Below are 17,161 nucleotides of genomic sequence, written 5' to 3'. Positions count from 1 at the left end.
AAAGGGGAACCTTACAAGCCCTCTTGAACAGAAATCATGCTGCCATGTCAGATCTTGGGCAGAGACAGAGCAGCCCAAGAGTATCTGGGAAGTCCAGCAGGCCACTGTAAAACACAGCTGGGCACCTGAGCAGCATTACTTCTACAGGCTGCCTCACAAGCATGTAAAGACATGCTCTGGTGGGACAGCCTACCCACTGCCATCCAAGCTGTAAGCTTCTAATTCTCTTCCTACCCATTTATTAACTGGGTCCTTGGCATGCTAACCCCAGAGGGTCCCAAAGGGGCAGGGTAAAACACCAACTCCAAGACAATCAAGTTGTAGCTAACCAGGACACTAATCAGGAAGCAGTTAAATAATCAAAGGCTTTTGCTCAAATAAATGGATGGATAATTGAACTTTGTTATATTACCCAGCAAAACATCAGCTGCAAGCAAGTGGTCCATCACCCCATCCAAAACATAGGTCTGGAACTCCTTCTGCTGGGTCCGTGTTGACCTTTCAGGGGAAGCCTGAGAAGAGAAATACAGTGCTCAGGAATGACTGCCTCTGAGTCAGCAACAAGAGGCAGGGGAGACTGCCCTAGATGACTTCCTCTCTTCCCAGCTCAGCTCTCTGAACATTCTGTGTCAAGTAGAAAGCCTTGGCTGAGACAAACCCTCTGCATTTGCTTTCTCAGGTTCTCCAGGCTGCTCAGGAAGGCAGAGCAGCTACTGTTCAGGAGCCACTAGTGCTCCTTTGGCCTTTCCTCCTCTGATTTCATGACAATTGCCAGGGTTCCACTGAAGCCCAGGCCATCACTCCTCCAACTTTGAAAGGTCAGTAGAGGAAAACATTTCAGAGAATGAAGTGTCACAGTAAGTTCAAACCACAAACCCAAAGCCCACAGAAGCTGTACCTCCAGCAGAAGGTCCACCAGAGGAGTCTGCTTGCTGGCTGGTGTGAGACACAAGTTATCAATTATCATCACACGCATGAAGTCAAACACAAACTTCTTGGCAGGATGGTTGGTCAGGTAGGTCTTGGTGCCCACATTGCAGTACTCTGACTGGCTCCTGTTCATGCCAGAATCAGCTGCAAAGGCTTTAAACTCTTCAGCTGGGGAGCCAACTTCATCATCAAGATCGGTGACCTGTGCAGAAGAGCAGGTTGAAAGCCCAGAGATCAGCAAATGAAGAGCAGCCTTTCTCTGGTCCTGGCTTTCTAAGCCTTCTTCACTTTAGCCTTTGCTCCTTCAGAAACCTTTTTACAAGATTATGGTGTTCAGAATCAGTTTTCTAAACCAGAACTGAGGTGTTTCCAAAGGGCAAGGCTGTGGTACTGAGGGACATGGTTTAGCAGCAGCCTTGGTAGAGGTAGAGAATGGTTGGACTGGAGGCTCCCAGAGGTATTTGCCCACCCAAAGAATTCTCTGATTCTCTCAGATCCAAAACCCAAGCACAAAATGTCCAGCCCAGCCTTTACAACCACTTCTTTCTGCAGGGTAAGCAGAGCTTTAGTTCTAAGAATTGTAACTGATAAATCCTGAAGAGGAACAGAGGGAAGACTCAGAGCATGCCCCCCGCAGGGTTTCCTACCATCTCCGAGTAGGGCCGGATGTTGAAAGGAAACACCGTAGCTGCCAGGGCACACAGGAACTCTGGGCTCATCCACAAGGAAATGAGGTCTGGCACATTGTGATACAAGTATCTGAAGAACTGCATCAAGGTGACTGGATACTCTCGAAGCCAAGAGCCTTCTTCCTCTGACTGCCAAGGCTGGGGAGGCAAACACACAGCACTTCAGCATGGACGGCACCGACCGAGGGCTGCTCCTTACAGAGGAGCTGCAGCAGGAGGAGCTGCAGGGTCACAGGCCACTGGGACGTGACCAAAGATCAGGCCAGTTGTCGTCAAGCACATGGACAAGCACTGCTTCAAGCACCAGTGACTGAACATAACCAGGTACGTGACTACTGTGAAGAACACATCCAGGATGTGTCCGCTGCAGCACTCGCCAGGGCACAGGAGCGAGCACACAGGGAACACAGCAAGGCACCTGCGGCCATGGCACCCAGCAGACTGACCACGCTCACAGCATGGGGCTGGCCAGCAGCCACAGCATCTCTCCTCAAGGCAAGGATTCCAAACATGCTGGGACATGTTGGTAGTGTGACCTGACTCATGCCAGCTCAAAGTGATGGCACATCTGACCATCTCCCCTCTGAGGGGAGATACTCCCAGTGGTTTAACACCAGCCTTGACAGAATGAGAGAATATTTGGACTCCGTGATCCTGAAGGTCTTTTCCAAACAAAACCAATCTGTGTCTCTCTACACCTCATGACACAGCACAAGGCAGCAGGGCCAGAGGCAGCACAAGTCTCTGAGCAGCTCCAAACAGCTGAGGGCCACACAGACAACAGAACAGGTCACCAGCAAGAGACAGAACCCACACCAACAGGAACTTGTCTTGCAGGTCATGTATGCAAGTCCAGAAGACATTTCTGACCACTGTAATGTGGGACAGACATGCAAGCAAGGCTTTCTGGAGCCTATCACAAAGGCATGGGGAGCAAACAGGCAACAGCTGAACAGGTGCTGCCTTTCAGACGTTTCATGAGGTAATTTGCAGCAGATGCCACACTCTGCTTCCAAGGAAATGCAGAATTTCCCTGCTGAGAAACCAACTTTCACTGCTGCTGCCATCAGACTCCAAGATGAGCAGACCACACATTTTTCTGGCAGCAAATTCACTTCCTCCAGCGTGTGGCTATTCATAGTCTGGGGACTTCTCTGCCTGTGGAAGGTTCATGCACAAAATCTGCAGCTCTCCTAGCTCTGAGCAGATGGGAGAGAGAGCCTCGAACATTCCCCCACCATGTTCAGCAGGGTAGACACTCAATGATCCCTGACAAGGGCATTTCATTCTTCTGCTTTCTTGGCTTGTTTTCATTGCAGCCAAACACAACCCCCAGCCTTTCTGTGCATTTGGGGCCACTGCTTTTGCTACAGCTACTGAAAACTAAAGACAGAGTATGACAATGGTCATTTTCCCCCCAGGTTTTGGGGGCCTAACTCACAGCTGCCTTTGTCATGACATTAACAAAGCCCCAAAGTGGCTGATTGGGCTTTTGGCCACAGGGCAATCTCGTGAACAGCTGTGAAGAGTCAGAGAGGAGCAGAAGCTGGTCAGTGCTTACAGAGTTCAGCATGCTCCTCAGCATCCCCAGTAGCAGGAAGGCAGCTTCCGTGCAGACATTGTGGATCGAAGAGGTAACGGTGCCACAGGAGGCAGGAACTCCAAAGATGAATGTCCAGATAGAGTCCAAATCAAACTGGGAGAGGTGAGAAAGAAAGCAGCTGTCAAAGAATCTCCCTTTCTCCAGGGCAATTTGATAGTTCTTTCTATTTGACCTAGGATATGCTTGTTGGGCAGCATCTAACACATGAGTTGTTTCACATCTTCCAGATTTGATCCCCAGTGTCACTGCAGTAAATTCCTCCTGACCATGAGCTAACATAACTGCAACTCTCCCCTTCTCAGGAACATCTCAAGTGTTTTGAAGGAGACCTCTGAGCACAAGTGCTGCACAACCAGCACTCACATCTAGCAGTAAAATCCAGCTGGTACCTCACAGGAGGGGAAAAGGAGAACAAACCCAAACAAAGCAAATTCTGCTCTCCAGCAAGCCCACACAATGAAATCAATTGAAAAAGAAAGGCCAGAATGCCCAGCTTCAGCACCAAGAGTGCTGCTGAGGAGGATTTTAAGTAGTTGAATTTAGTTTGGATGTAACAGTGCCACATTTCAGTGCCCTAAGCAGGAGATGAGCTTCCTGCCTGCCACAATGCTCAATGTGCTGTCAAGTACTCCCCTTGAGAAAAGGGGCAGGCATGATGCCTCCTGCTCTGGAATGGCTACACTCCAGTTCTCACTGACACTGAGTAAGTGTCAGCCCTGCATCCATCCCAAACAGGACCTTCTCTGCCTGTAACCTGGCCTTTTCCCACTAAGGCTTCCCAGGACTGTGGTAGATCCTATAACATCTCCTCAGTTACACACCACCCAGGGCCACCATCAGCCTCTGCAGAGTGAGAGCACTAAATGTTTTCCAGCACCAAGGGAGATGTCTCCCTGTAAAGCCAGGGAGACTGAAGCAAAAGCTGCCTTGTTTTCTCTGCAGCCTCATGGACTCTTTAACCCAGCAACTCCCCACTCTTTAAAAAACCCCAGACAACAACAAAACCCAAACCAAACCATAAAATAAAGCAACAAAACCCCCTCAAACATCAAAGAAGCCAGGCAAAAAGAAATATGCATCCTTCAATGGCAGCTCACCCCTGGGGTCTTCTTCTGTGGCCTCAAACAGCCCAGAAAGACAGTGGTGGCAGCTATGCCCTGCCAGGCTGGCTTCCACGTCCTCCCTCCCACAGTACCTTGCCCTCCCACCCCAAAGAGCTCAGCACTCAGGAGGGCACTGTGACTGTGAGGGGCCTGGTTAACTCCTGATTTCCCTTCAGGACAGACAGAATGACATTGAGATCTTACTGACTGATCCCTACCTGGCAGCCCTGCTTACACTGCCTGCCGCTGCCAGGTGCACTGACCTGCAGGTTCTCGGGCAGTTCAGTGACTGGCTGCTGCAGGAAGAGGGCCATGAGCAGGAAGTAGAGGGCAGGCACGTTGGTGTGCTTGGGGAGAAGGGCCTGCAGGATGGGGAAGCCTGGGAAGTGGCAAGCATCCCGGTTAATCTCCCGCACCGTCGACCTGCCGCCGGCACTCCTGCCCACGTTGAACCCTGAGGTGAGAAGGGACAGAAAAGCAAGAGGTGTAAATGAGGAAGGGCCTGAGGGGCAACTGCCTTCAGGCAGTGAACTCCAGAAGGGACCTCCTCAGAAATCAACACTACAAGTTGGGGTTGGGGTTGGAAGGGACAGAGAGCAGCGAGTCTAAGGCACCTGCCAGAGCAGGAGCACCCAGGGAAGGCCACACAGGAACACAGCCAGATTCTTGCTGCAAAGCAGGGCCAGCAGGACCAGGGAAGTGACTGTACTCCTGTGAGGCCACATCTTGAGTACTGGGGTCAGATTTGAGACCCCCACTCCAAGGACACTGAGGTGCTGGAGGGGGTCCAGAGAAGGGCAAAAAAGTTGGGGAAGGGTCTGGAGAGGAGAAGCTGAGGGACCTGAGGGTGTTTAGTGTGGAGAAAAGGAGGCTGTGAGGAGAGCTCACTGCTCTCTACAGCTCCCTGAAAGGAGGCTGGAGCCAGGTGGGGTTGGTCTCTTCTCCCTAGTAAAAAGGGATAGGAAGAGAGGAAATGACCTCAAGTTGCACCAGGGGAGGTTTAGGTTGGATATTAGAAGAAACTTCTTCCCTGCAAGGGTTCTCAAAGCCTGGCCCAGGCTGCCCAGGGAGGTGCTTGAATCCCCACCCCTGGAGGTGTTCGAAAGAGGCAGAGATGTGGTGCTGAGGGCCATGGTTTAGCCCCAGCCTTGGCAGAGCTAGAGAACAGTCAGACTGGATGATCTTCAAGGTCTCCACCAACCCAAGCAGTTCACTGCCTCCATGACTCCACATGCACACCTGCTCCCCACAAGCCCTCAGTCAGGGGCTGAGGTGCCATACCTAGCACTGTACCAATCTTGTTGGTCAGGACAGAGTCTGTCTGATCCAGCCAGCCTCCACCACTGAGACCTTCCTTGAACTTGATAAGGATGGGCTGGTTACTCAACAGGACCACCAGGATTCTCATGGCTGCTGTGACTGTGGTGGAATGCAGGTGTTCTTCCATAAACATCATGATCCAATCAAAGCCCAGGGTCTTGACCAGTTCTTCACAGGCCCTAATCAAAGAGAAAAGGGGAAAATCAAATCAGCAGCCATAAGTCAGCCTCATTGACAGCATTTCCCTTCCACCCCAGGGCAGGCTTCCAGATCAGAGAGAGTTCAGGTCTTTGGAAGAGTTCACTGTATTCTTAGCTGAGTTTGCTACACCAGAAGAAACTTGGAGCTCATTTTTGTGTAACTGGAGAGTTTTGCTACACCCCTGAGAGTGGCCCCAGGGGACCTAGGGTGGGCTGTCTCAGCCATCTGGCTGCTGTTCACTTCTTCAGTCTTTTGCTGCATGGAGATGAAAATCAAGACTGCATCTTCTTTATCCCTTCCACTGGTAATCACAGAATGGTTTGGGTTGGAAGGGACCCTAAAGATCATCCAGTTCCAACCCCCTGCCATGGAAAGAGAGACCTTCCACTAGAACAGCTTGCTCAAGGACTCAGCCAACCTGGCTTTCAACACTTCCAGGGTTGCAGCCTCCAAAACTTTTGGCCAACCTGTTCCAGTGCCTCAGCATCCTCATAGGGCAGAATTGCTTCCTAATGTCTCATCTAAATCCAGCTTCTTCCAGTTTGACTGTGAATCAAATGGGGCTGCTGCATAATTCTCCTCAATGAAATAAAAGAATGACAACCTTTCTCCACCTCAGGTTTGGGACTTTTGTACTCACTGCAAGTTCACAGTTGTCTTTTCTTTAGATGTGTAGAGAAGTTTCAGAAGGATATCTAGAAGCCTGTTCCTCAGCAGAATAAGATTAGCTGAAACAAGCCCTCCAAAATCCTCCTCTGTTCCTAAGCATAAAGAACAAGGCAAAAGGAGGCATTTGAAAGGCTACTCCTGAATTCAGGTTGCAGGTGTAACCTGACCCCACTCAGGCTGTCAGGAAGCAGTGCTGAAGTGCAGGCAGCCTGCAATATGCTGCTGAGAGCTGCTTGGTGCCCCATCCTCACAGCTGAAGAATGGGCAAAAGGGGATTGCAGCTTCCCAGGAGAGAATTCCAGAAGCAGAGGATTGTTTTGGTTAGAAAAGCCCTCCAAGATCACCCAGTCCAACCATCAACCCAACACCACCATGGCCATTAAACCATGGCCCCAGGTTTCTTGACCACCTCCAGGTCTCCTCCCAGAGCAACAATTCCATGATTCTAAACCAAGCATTCCTTAGCTCATTCTTTCACCTTCTCCACACCTAGCAGGCTTTGTTTCTCTCCCCACAGAGAAGCAGAGATGCACCAGCTGGTTTGAAGCAGCAGGTGGAGGAACCAGAGCATGCCTGTGCAGGGTTAGAGGGAGGGGAACACCTGCTTTTTGCACTGCTTTGTACACAGTACTGAAAACTAACAGTTACTGAACACTGCAGCATCAGAGCCAACTGGCAGCCAGGTCAGACCCAATACCAACACTGCCAGAGACACTCCTGCTGTGTTTCACAGATCTGAAGTACAGAAGAGCTTACAGGGCCATGCCAGCACTTACCACTGTCAAGCTTTTCTTCATTGTTTATTTCCATGACCACAAATTTCTCACAGACTGCAAATGTAGGTAGGGTGGAAGAGATGAACTGTCCAAACCTCGATGCAGAGAGAGAAAACATCGTTCACTGATGTGACAGGTGCACTCTCCAACAGAAAACCATAGCACTGCTGAGAGGGATACACTCCAACTCCCCAGCTTCTCACATCTGAAGACTGAGGAAGAGAGTCTCCACTTAAAGTTACTAGCCAAAGCCCAAAGTAACAGCTACTAATCATGGAAGTTTTGCAGCCTGCAGGTAAGGGCCCCTGAAAACACTGGAACTCAGGAAAGGAAACAGCCCCAAGTCCTAGTAAAAGGAACACCACAAGTTAAAGAAGGGAGAACTCTCTGCCAGCTGAACAAGTGTTACATCAAACCTGGTGAGTACTTGACTCTGGTGATGCAACACTAGGTCATGGCTCTCAAGGCAAGATGATGATGTGCTGTTCAAAAAAGGAGATGCAATATACTCCTCTTTGCCAACCTGAAAGGCTCCCTAGATAGTATAATTGCTCCCAAGTTACACAACAGTTTTATGTCCAGTGAGGAGCACCAGGAATGCTCAGGCATCCCTAACTCTGTCCTGGAGCCACTTAAGCATAAAATCCACTGGTTTGCTCTTGAACCATCTTTTTGGATCCTCCATAATTAAAAGAATGAGAGGCAAGATGTTCAGGTTGCTGCTTCCAATTCCTTTAGCTGTACTTGAAGTGAGAAGCTGGAAACATGACCACTCAGATGCAAGCAACTACTCCTGCAGGGTTTTATCAACTCCCAGGAGAAAGAAATGGAAGATGAGAAAAATGTCAGCTATGAGGGAGCTGAACTCACTGAGCAGCACCTCAAATACTCCTGATGTGCACAAACTGACATTCTGTGTGTCACTTTCAGCAGTCTTAATAACCAGTGCTGTACCTGACAGCCTTCAATAGGTTGCTTTTTAAACAGTGAGCATTAGGACAAAATCTTGACCTAAACCTTTCACAAAGGAGAATAACCAAAGCTGCCTTAGAGCCAGAAGTAATCATCATGCCCTGTCTCAAGGAATACTCCATGGTGTTTAAGGAGAGTGCTCAGTGCTTCACATGAATAAGAGTCACCACACAGCACCTTTGCCTGTTGCCTGCAGAGCAGTGAGCCAGTTCAATCATTCACTCATAGCTGGTCAGAGACAAACTGAGTTTCACTCCAACTGTTGCTCTAGCTCAGCCCAGCTCTTGACCAGTTCATACAGGAACATTCAGTGCTGCTGCACAGCTGTAGGACCCTGAAGTATTTTCGACCAAGATCACCAATGTAACAAAACCAAGAAAAGCAAAACTGTGACAGCTGTGGACTACCTGAGCAAGTCATAGCTGCTAGGGAAGCCTTGAAGCAAGAAGCTCAGCACGTTGCTGATGGCAGCAATAGTAGGCTGGGACAGAGACATATCTCGAAGAGTCAGGAGCAGTTTGGGGATGAGTTGGAATTCCCTCATCAATTTGGCATTCTTTGCTGCTTCACTGGAAGAAAGGAAGGAAGGAAGGAGATGCCAGTTGAAAATTGGAGCATACTGAATACTACCCAGACCTGGAATTCTCATTGCTAGGCTGATGTCAGCTCATACCTTGACTCAGTGAGGAGTTCGATGAAGTGCTCAAACAGTGACAGATGCAGCTCGTAGGGTGCATGAAGCCACACCTGAAACAGAGAGCAAACAATCAGATGTTTTGTAGACAAATCCAATTTAAACCCTGACACTGAAGTACCAAAGGGTATGAATGGCTTGAAGAGATTAGACCTGTTCACCTACAAGACTATCTACCTGGTCACTGCACTCAAAGGCTCACTGCAAGGTCCTCAACTGTTTGTCCTTCAGCTTCAAACAAGTGTTACACCTGGACTAGCAAAGACTGAAGAGATTCATGTTGGTACCAAACATGTTCCCTGGAAGCATATTGTGCTCAAAACTTTAGGAGTCTGATGGTCCTCATCTTTTGTAAGTACTCTAAGTACTGCAAGTCTTCAATAAAGTCTCCCTGGAGCCTTCTCCAGGCTGGACAAACTCAGCCTCTCCTCACAGCAGAGAACATTTCTGATCATTGTGATCATCTCTGTGGCCTCCTCCTGACTCCCTCCCAACAGATGCTTATCTTTCCTGTGCTGCAATTCAAGCCATATCAGCAGGGAAAGCTGCCAGTGATCTTGCTGCTCAGCTGCTTCACTGCACCACAGGTAGGAGAGGAGGTTCTCAGGGTAACAGCCTCGTTTGCTGTTGTTCAGTCTTTAAGCTATGCTGTCAGCATCTGACTTCATCACCACCCAGCATCATCACCATCACTTCCCTCTGCAGCTTTACATACTTCAAAATCACAGAGCAGATCCTGGAAGGCAGCAGAATTTGGAATAATGGATGTCTCATGCCCACTGTCCACAGTTCCCACCAAGGAGAAGGTCAGATGGAGTATGTGGCTGTTCAGGAGGGAGCGCTTCTTCTTCAACAGCATTGCCAGCAACTGCAGCAAGGACACAGAAAAGGGATTAGTAGCCTGCAACACACAACAGCCACAGAATCATCAGAGAATGGCCTAGGCTGGAAGAGACCTTAGACACCATCCAATCCAACCTTCCAGCCAGGGACACCTCTCAACTAGCCCAGGAAGCTCAAGGCCTCATCCAACCTGGCCTTGAACATCTCCAGGGAGGAGGCATCCACAGCCTCTCTGGACAATCCATTCCAGACTCTTGCCACCCTTGAGGTGACAAATTTCTTCCTAGGATCCAACCTACACCTATTCTCCTTCACTTTAAATCCATTTCCCCTTGTCCTGTGGTGGACACTCTTGTAAAAAGTCCCTTTGCAGCCTTCCTGCAGGATCCCTTCAGCTATTGGAAGGTAGCTCTAAGGTCCCCTCAGAGTCTTCTCCTCTCCAGGCTGAACAATCCCCAGTTCCCTCAGCCTCTCCTCACAGCAGAGGTGTTTCAGCTCCTGGATCATCCTTGTGGCCTTCCTCTGGACTTGTTCCAACAGATCCATGTCGCTCTTGCAATGGGGACACCAGAACTGGATGCAGTATTCAAGGTGGGGTCTCAGCAGAGCAGAGCAAAGGAAAGGGGCAGAATCCTCTCTTGCCCTGCTGCACACACTCCTGATGCATCCCAGGATAGGGTTGGCCTTCTGGGCTGCCTGAGTACACTGCTGGCTCATGGGGAGCTTCTCATCTATCAGCACTCCCAATGCTGGCTGGAATGGTTGTGCCCCTTCTGAAAGGTCTTTAAAGTATGTCTGACAGTTGATAATGGAAAAGCTTGGAGGTGGCATTACACTAGGAAAGGGGCACAGGGCCACATCCAGGACACCCTTCAGCTCCCAGACCATCTGTTCTGCACTGCAGACAGTATCCAGGCCCTGAGGGGCAGGAGCACAGAGCTCTGTGACCTTCCTACAGGAAGGCAGGTTACCACCACACAAGGAGCTGCCATGGGAACTGCCAGGCCAGGCAGTGCTGTTGGGGCAGCATGGGCAGGGGTAGGACATTTCTTACTCACCTGATAACCTCTGATTCTTTCCATTTCTTTGCTGGCTAGTGGATTGCTCTTCACCACACAGACCAAGGCCTTCACAGCTGCATACAGCCCTTCTACATCTGATGCCATGGCTACAAGGCCCAGAATAGCAGCAGCTCCACCAATGTACTGCAGTGTAGTGGCCACAGGCTTGGGGACAAATGTTCTTACTCCTGAGCATAAGCAGAGAAAGTAAGTTAACAGCAAATCAGATCTAATTCTTGTAGGAAATCACTCACAGTGAGTGCAAGAGATCTGCATTCCAGCATTGCTCCAATCATGACAAGACTGTCACTGGAGGAACTGTGACACTTCAGAAGGAGGTAAAGCAAATCATAGAATCAAAGGCTTGTTTTGGTTGGAGACAGCTTTTAAGATCATTGAGTCCAACCATTCTACAATTCTACCAAGTCCAGTGCTAAACCATCAGCCCTGATCCTCAGGCCTTCAGCAGCTTTGTTGCCCTTCTCTGGACATGCCCCAGCCTCTCACCATCCAGAACTAAACCCAGGACTCAAGTTGTGGCCTCACCAGTGCTGAGCACTTCCCTCCCCCTGCTGGTCAAACCACTGCTGATGCAGGGCAGGATGCTGGTGGCCTTCTTGGCCGCCTGGGCACACCCTGGCTCACCTTCAACTGCTGTCACCCAGCACTCCCAGGTCTTCCTCTGCTGGGCACTTTCCAGCCCTTCTGCCCCAAGCCTGGAGTGTTCATGGTGTTGCTGTGACCCAAGGGCAGGAGCCAGCACTTGGCCTTGTTCAGTTTCATACACTTGACCTCAGCCCACGGGTCCAGCCTGGCCAGGTCCTTCTGCAGAGCCTTCCCTCCCTCCAGCATCAACATTCCCACCCAGTTTGGTGCCATCTGCACATTCACTGAGGGTGCCTTTGATGCCCTTGTCCAAACCACTGATGAAGATACTAAAGAGAGCTGAGGGACCACCACTTGTGACCAGAAAACAGTTTACAACCCAAGGTAAGCAAGCACATTTCCATCATGACTCAGAAACTGAAGCATCTTGCCTTAGGAAGGGAGAAAACCAAAGACAATGAATAGTGTGACCATGGAGTATTCCAATGGTCAATGCATTTTAAAAGGCACTCTTCACTTGAACTCCATGGTTTGCCTCCTAGCCCTGGGTTCTTGCTGACAAGCAGCTAGCAGTTTTTCAACATAATGCTTGTCAAGCACTCAACTCACCCAAATATCCTATCAAGGCTGCCCCAATGGAGCGTGCTGGCCCGTTCAGATGCCCTGCTGAGTTGTGGAGCAGCTTCACAGGCGTGGCATTCTCATGGGAAGAAATGGACAGCTGAACAAAACAAGAGAAAGAGCAGGGGCTAAAGGGAAGAGGGTTTTGTAAGCAAGCCTGGACAGAACTTGTGTATTTTCTTCCCATGATAAAGACCAAGTAGCAAAGAGCAAAAGAGGCTGGAGGTGTTGAGACATTCTCAAATGAAGAGAGACATCTCCAGCCTCTACCAGTGATGACAAGAATGTGACTCAGACCTGGAGTACAGCCTCCCTCCATTGCTGTGTGTAAACATGCAAGTGCTTGTAGACAACTTTTCCAACCAGTGCAGTACTGCTCCTGGTTGCACTGAGCAAACTGCCTTGAAAGAAGTTCAGAGGAAGGCCAAAGAAGAGGGAGGCAGGAAGGAACTCATTTCCCAACACACCTGTTTGGCAATAGCTTTGCTATCCAACTTGTTGTAAACTTTCCTTATCCTTGCCACTGTAAACGAAGAAACTGACAGTGCATAGAGGCCAAAGGAGACCTTCTCTTCTGGTACCAGTGATACTGGAGAGAGGTTGATTCCTTCAGACTTGGAATCTCTGCCTTAAAGACAAAATAAAAGCTCATTTCAGTAACAGCTGGGTTCGTGCTCTGCTCCTGCCTGCTCTCCTCTCCCACCTCACCACCACACCACAGATGCCACCACACCCAGGCCACGACAGGAGCTGTACTTACATGGCACATACACTGCTTGAAAGCTCCCCACGTAGTTTGGTCCCAGCTCATAAATGGTGCTGACCCCCGGGGCGGGCAGGACTTCCTCCAGGAAGTGCGTAGGGCCCAGGCGCCACACCAGGGAGGAGAGCTGCCGCTGGGCCGGCGGCGTGCCGATGTAGGCATAGACAGTGCTGACCACGGGGGGGTTGGCAGAGCCAGAGCCACTGGGACTGCTGTGAATGTAGTGGAGCTGGAAGGGAGAGAAACAGGCTGGAGTCAGTGAGAGGCTGGGTGCCATCAGCACGAAGGAGGCAGAGCAGAAGTCTGGGCAGGCGCTCTGCAGGGCGGGGAGGCCCCGGATGACCGCAGTGTAACACGGGGTGCTCGGCAGACTTCTCTGATCCCCACTGAACCTGGGCAGCAGCACCACTCTGCCACACCTGCCTCAGATCCACAGAGAGTTGGGGTTGGAAGGGACCCTAAAGATCATCCAGTTCCAGCCTCCTGCCATGGGCAGGGACACCTCCCACCAGCCCAGCTTGCTCAAGGCCCCATCCAGCCTGGCCTTGAGCACCTCCAGGGCAAGGGCATCCACAACCTCCCTGGGCAACCTGCTTCAATGTCTCACCACCCTCACTGCAAAGAATTTCTTCCTCATCTCCACTCTCTATCTCCCCTCTGCCACCTCAAAGCCATTATCCCTCATCCTGTCACTCCAAGACATTGTCAAAAGTCCCTCCCCAGCTTTCCTGCAGCCCCTTCAGGTACTGGCAGGCTGCTCTAAGGTCTCTTTGCAGCCTTCTCTTCTCCAGGCTGAAGAGCCCCAACTCTCCCAGCCTGTCCCCATAGGGAAGGTTCTCCAGCTCTCTGATCATCTTTGTGTCCTTTCTCTGGACCCTCTCCAACAGTTCCATGTCCCTCTTGTGCTGGGAGCACCAGAAATGGAGGCAGTGCTCCAGTGGGGTGTGAACAGAGCAGAGGGGCAGAATCCCCTCCCTGTGCTGCTGCTCTCCCTGCTTTGGATGCAGCCCAGCACACAGCTGCCTGCTGGGGAGTTTGTCAGCAGCTGACACCCCCAAGTCCTCCTCCTCCAGACTCCTCACCCAGCCTGAATCTGTGCTTCAGTGCCACACGTCCACTTCAGGATTGTTACAGCTCCTGCCTCAGAAAGCAGCCATTACCTTCTCTCAACAGGACTAGGGCTGGCTCTGAGCTGTGCAGTCAGCAAAGGCCCTTTTTGCAAGGCTCCTAATTCTGTGGGGCTTTGGGCTCCTGTTTGAGCTGGGGAGAGGTGTGCTGGCTTCCTTTGCTCTTGGCTGGTGTGGGGTTTTGCACAGAGAGGAGTCCCTCCAGCCAGGCAAGCGGAGGGCCGGGAAGGGGCTTCACCTTGACAGTGTTGAGGAGCTGGCCGTCCAGGTAGAGCGCGGCGGTGCTGTTCTTCAGCATGCCTTTGCTCATCACCAGCACCAGGTGGTGCCACTGCCCCTCCACGATCAGCTCCCCGCAGCGGAAGCGCGCACAGCAGGGCAGAATCTCGTAAAAGGAGGACTCCTCACTGAAGTCATCAACTGCAAGAGAGGCCCCAGTCAGTGGGCACCAGCGGAACGTCGTAAGGCATCAGGCACAACCCAAATACTTGCCCACTAACAAACCGACTACTGAAGCACAGCTCAGTTCTCAGCACAGGGGTTCTGCATTTCCCATCCCAGAGGAGATGATCAGTCTGCCAGGAGCATCAGCTCCTCCAGCAGAGCAGCAGAGCCCCCACTCTGCTGGAAAGCACAGACACACTCCTCCCCCCACAAGAAAAAGGCACACACACAAAAGACAGAGCTCATAAATCCTCCACCAGGGTATGCTCCAACAGAAACCAGGAGCTTTTCAGATCTCTTTTCCTTCAACATGAAGCTGCCTGCAGAGGGACACCACTCATGTCTTCAGAAACATGGCAAATGAGAAAAGCAGAGCACTTGGAACTAGCTTCCAGGTACAAAAATAATCTCCAGTGCTCTTTCTCAGCCAAACACCTCTGAGCACAATTCTCACAAGAAGGATCCTTGAACTACCCCAGTTTATTCTCACAACAGACTTGTCAGCATGTCCAGGCCCTGTGCTGGAGGCTCTGTCCTCTGACTTCTTCAGGTACCTCCCTGCTCAGCACTCCATTGTACACCACCAGCTATGACTTAGCCATGACAGGGTGACAAAGGGTCTCATCCAATTAAAAAACTGCCTTTGTACTCAGAGACCTTCAGATCTTTTCTGACAAAGCCTCTTCCAATCCAATTTCTTTAGAAGAGTTAGATAATACAGGCTTACACTCTAAACCCAGACAACTGCTAGCTCCAGCACCGGCTAATGCAGCTAATGCAAAGTTAAACTGATTCAATTCGGTCTTCTGAGAGAGCAAACACTGCCAGCATCTTTGTCATTATGAGTTCTCAGCTCTCAAGCCTTAGGTTTTGAATCTGACTTCTGCTAAGAGAACCTCCTGCAGCTGGGGATGCCAAGACCCCATGACATCAGGGAATGCTCTGCGGCAGGCAGCCCGCGTCGCTCTCTGAGAGTTTTTATTTCCTCACAGCTGTATCCATGCTTTCCTACTGCCTGCTACTCAAAGGGAAGGACAGCAGCAGGAACAGACTGCTGACAGCCACCTGTAAACCCCTGTGTTGGTCAGGTAGAAAGCCAAACCTGCACCACAAGCAGAAGGCTGCCTGGCTCCTCTCATCTGCTCCACAGTCACAATGGCCTGTCTAAACTGACCAATTTTGGAGGCTCTGATGGAGGACAAGGCAGGAGACAGGAGATGGCTAAGCCTGAAGCCCCCCAGCAGCACAAACTCACTGGCCTCACCAGCTTCACTTAGATGTCCTCTGCACCCCATGGAAGTTCACCTTTGATCAGAGATACTGAAAGAAGCTACTAGCTCCTTCTGAAACCTGATCAAAGCACTAAAACATGACCTGAACGACTGATGGCCTTCAAGTAGCCCTCCAGGACTGGGACAGTCCAGGCTCAAGAAGCCTTCACTACCTGTTAGTTCACTATTTTTTCAGAGCAAAGGCAGTTAACATTGGCACCCCAAGAGATGCTGTCTAAAATGAATGATGCAACACCACAGGATCATGGAATGGACCTTAGAGATACCTACTGCAACCCCCTGCCACAGGCAGGGATGCTTCTCAACCAGACTTGATTGCCCAAGGCCTCATCCAACCTGGCTCCTCCAGGGAGGGTGCAACCCTTCCCAAAGCAATTACATCATACCTCCTTCACATCTGCAATATCTGGGGGTGGGGCAAAAATACTTCTTCCTATGCAGGTAGCAAACCTTTGGAAATGATAAAAGCTCCTTCATTTCCAGAGGACTGTTTCCACTTGGCATTTCTTCCATGGTTAAAAGCCATCAGGAGCTGACGAAGCTGCAGTTGAAGTTCCATCACACAGAACTCTTCTAGATACTAGGTTCCAAATAGGCTTGTACCTGTATGTCTGCAGCACTGCCATGCTCAGAAGCCAACCCTTACCATAGTTCTGGAGCAGCTCCTCTTTAGTGGAAACGATCAGGGAGCGGTCTTTGGCGGAGAGGACAACGGCGAGGCAGACGTAGTGCTGCTCCGAGGAGTTGGCTCGCCGCACTACGGTCAGCAGCCTCACGGGGTGGTTATTGGGAGGGGTACTAAAGTGCTCAATACAAAACCAGGTTGAGTAGCTTAAACCAGATGGTGGTGGAAAAATTCTTTCACCTAAAAACAAAAATGAGAGCTCATTATATAGCTGCAGCAGCAAATGCTGAGGAGACCTCTTGATTCCTCCTCCTTTCCCTCCCCCCTGGTGATACCAGCTCTGCTTTCTCAGATTTCCCCCTCATGGACTTCAGTGTTACTTCATAGAATGGCTTAGGTTGGAAGGCACCCCAAGAGATGCTGTCTAAAATGAATCATGGAGTGGATCGTGGAGAGCCTTGGACTGGAAGGGACCTCAGGATCATCTGCTCAAAGCATGGAGGGTGAAGAACCCACAGTGAACAAGTGTGAGGGACAGCAAACAGCTGGATGGGCTTCTGGTGGTGATGTAACCACACCCTGCAATGAACTCAGTCGAGTTCAGCAGAACAAAGTCACTGCTACAGCATCACAACTCCAGCTCTTCACACTGCTACCTCAACTTGTTCTTACTGTATCCAGGTTCATCCTGATTCCAATTGAACCTTCTGCTGAAAGCCTTGGATTTTAGAACAAGCACACATTTGTATTTCCCATTGCTTCTTGCTGAACTGGGAGCAAAATGCAACAGAAACACACCCAGAAAGACACAAAAAGACCTCA

General features: G+C 50.5%; 1 protein-coding gene across 5 annotated transcripts in view; it reads right to left on the bottom strand.

The window, feature by feature from the left end:
* WDFY3 (WD repeat and FYVE domain containing 3) overlaps nt 1–17,161 on the bottom strand; it is a 103,046-nt gene that overhangs the window by 33,167 nt on the left and 52,718 nt on the right. For 4 of the 5 annotated variants that reach the window (XM_068165712.1, XM_068165708.1, XM_068165710.1 and 1 more), the window contains 17 exons: nt 16,361–16,579; nt 14,217–14,398; nt 12,849–13,080; nt 12,556–12,716; nt 12,077–12,188; nt 10,859–11,049; nt 9,673–9,825; nt 8,937–9,010; nt 8,671–8,832; nt 7,292–7,386; nt 6,487–6,607; nt 5,607–5,824; nt 4,544–4,779; nt 3,181–3,315; nt 1,578–1,757; nt 899–1,132; nt 413–512 (listed from right to left, as the gene is read on the bottom strand). In XM_068165712.1, coding sequence (XP_068021813.1) covers nt 413–512; nt 899–1,132; nt 1,578–1,757; nt 3,181–3,315; nt 4,544–4,779; nt 5,607–5,824; nt 6,487–6,607; nt 7,292–7,386; nt 8,671–8,832; nt 8,937–9,010; nt 9,673–9,825; nt 10,859–11,049; nt 12,077–12,188; nt 12,556–12,716; nt 12,849–13,080; nt 14,217–14,398; nt 16,361–16,579 — 2,805 coding nt within the window. The remainder of the gene's footprint in view (nt 1–412; nt 513–898; nt 1,133–1,577; nt 1,758–3,180; nt 3,316–4,543; nt 4,780–5,606; nt 5,825–6,486; nt 6,608–7,291; nt 7,387–8,670; nt 8,833–8,936; nt 9,011–9,672; nt 9,826–10,858; nt 11,050–12,076; nt 12,189–12,555; nt 12,717–12,848; nt 13,081–14,216; nt 14,399–16,360; nt 16,580–17,161) is intronic. The other variant, XM_068165709.1, reaches the window with a different exon arrangement.

Source organism: Melanerpes formicivorus, unplaced genomic scaffold, assembly GCF_026170545.1.
Source record: "Melanerpes formicivorus ecotype bairdi unplaced genomic scaffold, bMelFor1.0.p_v2 SCAF_92, whole genome shotgun sequence".
Classification (NCBI taxonomy): domain Eukaryota; kingdom Metazoa; phylum Chordata; class Aves; order Piciformes; family Picidae; genus Melanerpes; species Melanerpes formicivorus.
Note: the sequence above shows the minus strand (reverse complement) of the source record. Positions and strands in the feature narration are given on the sequence as shown.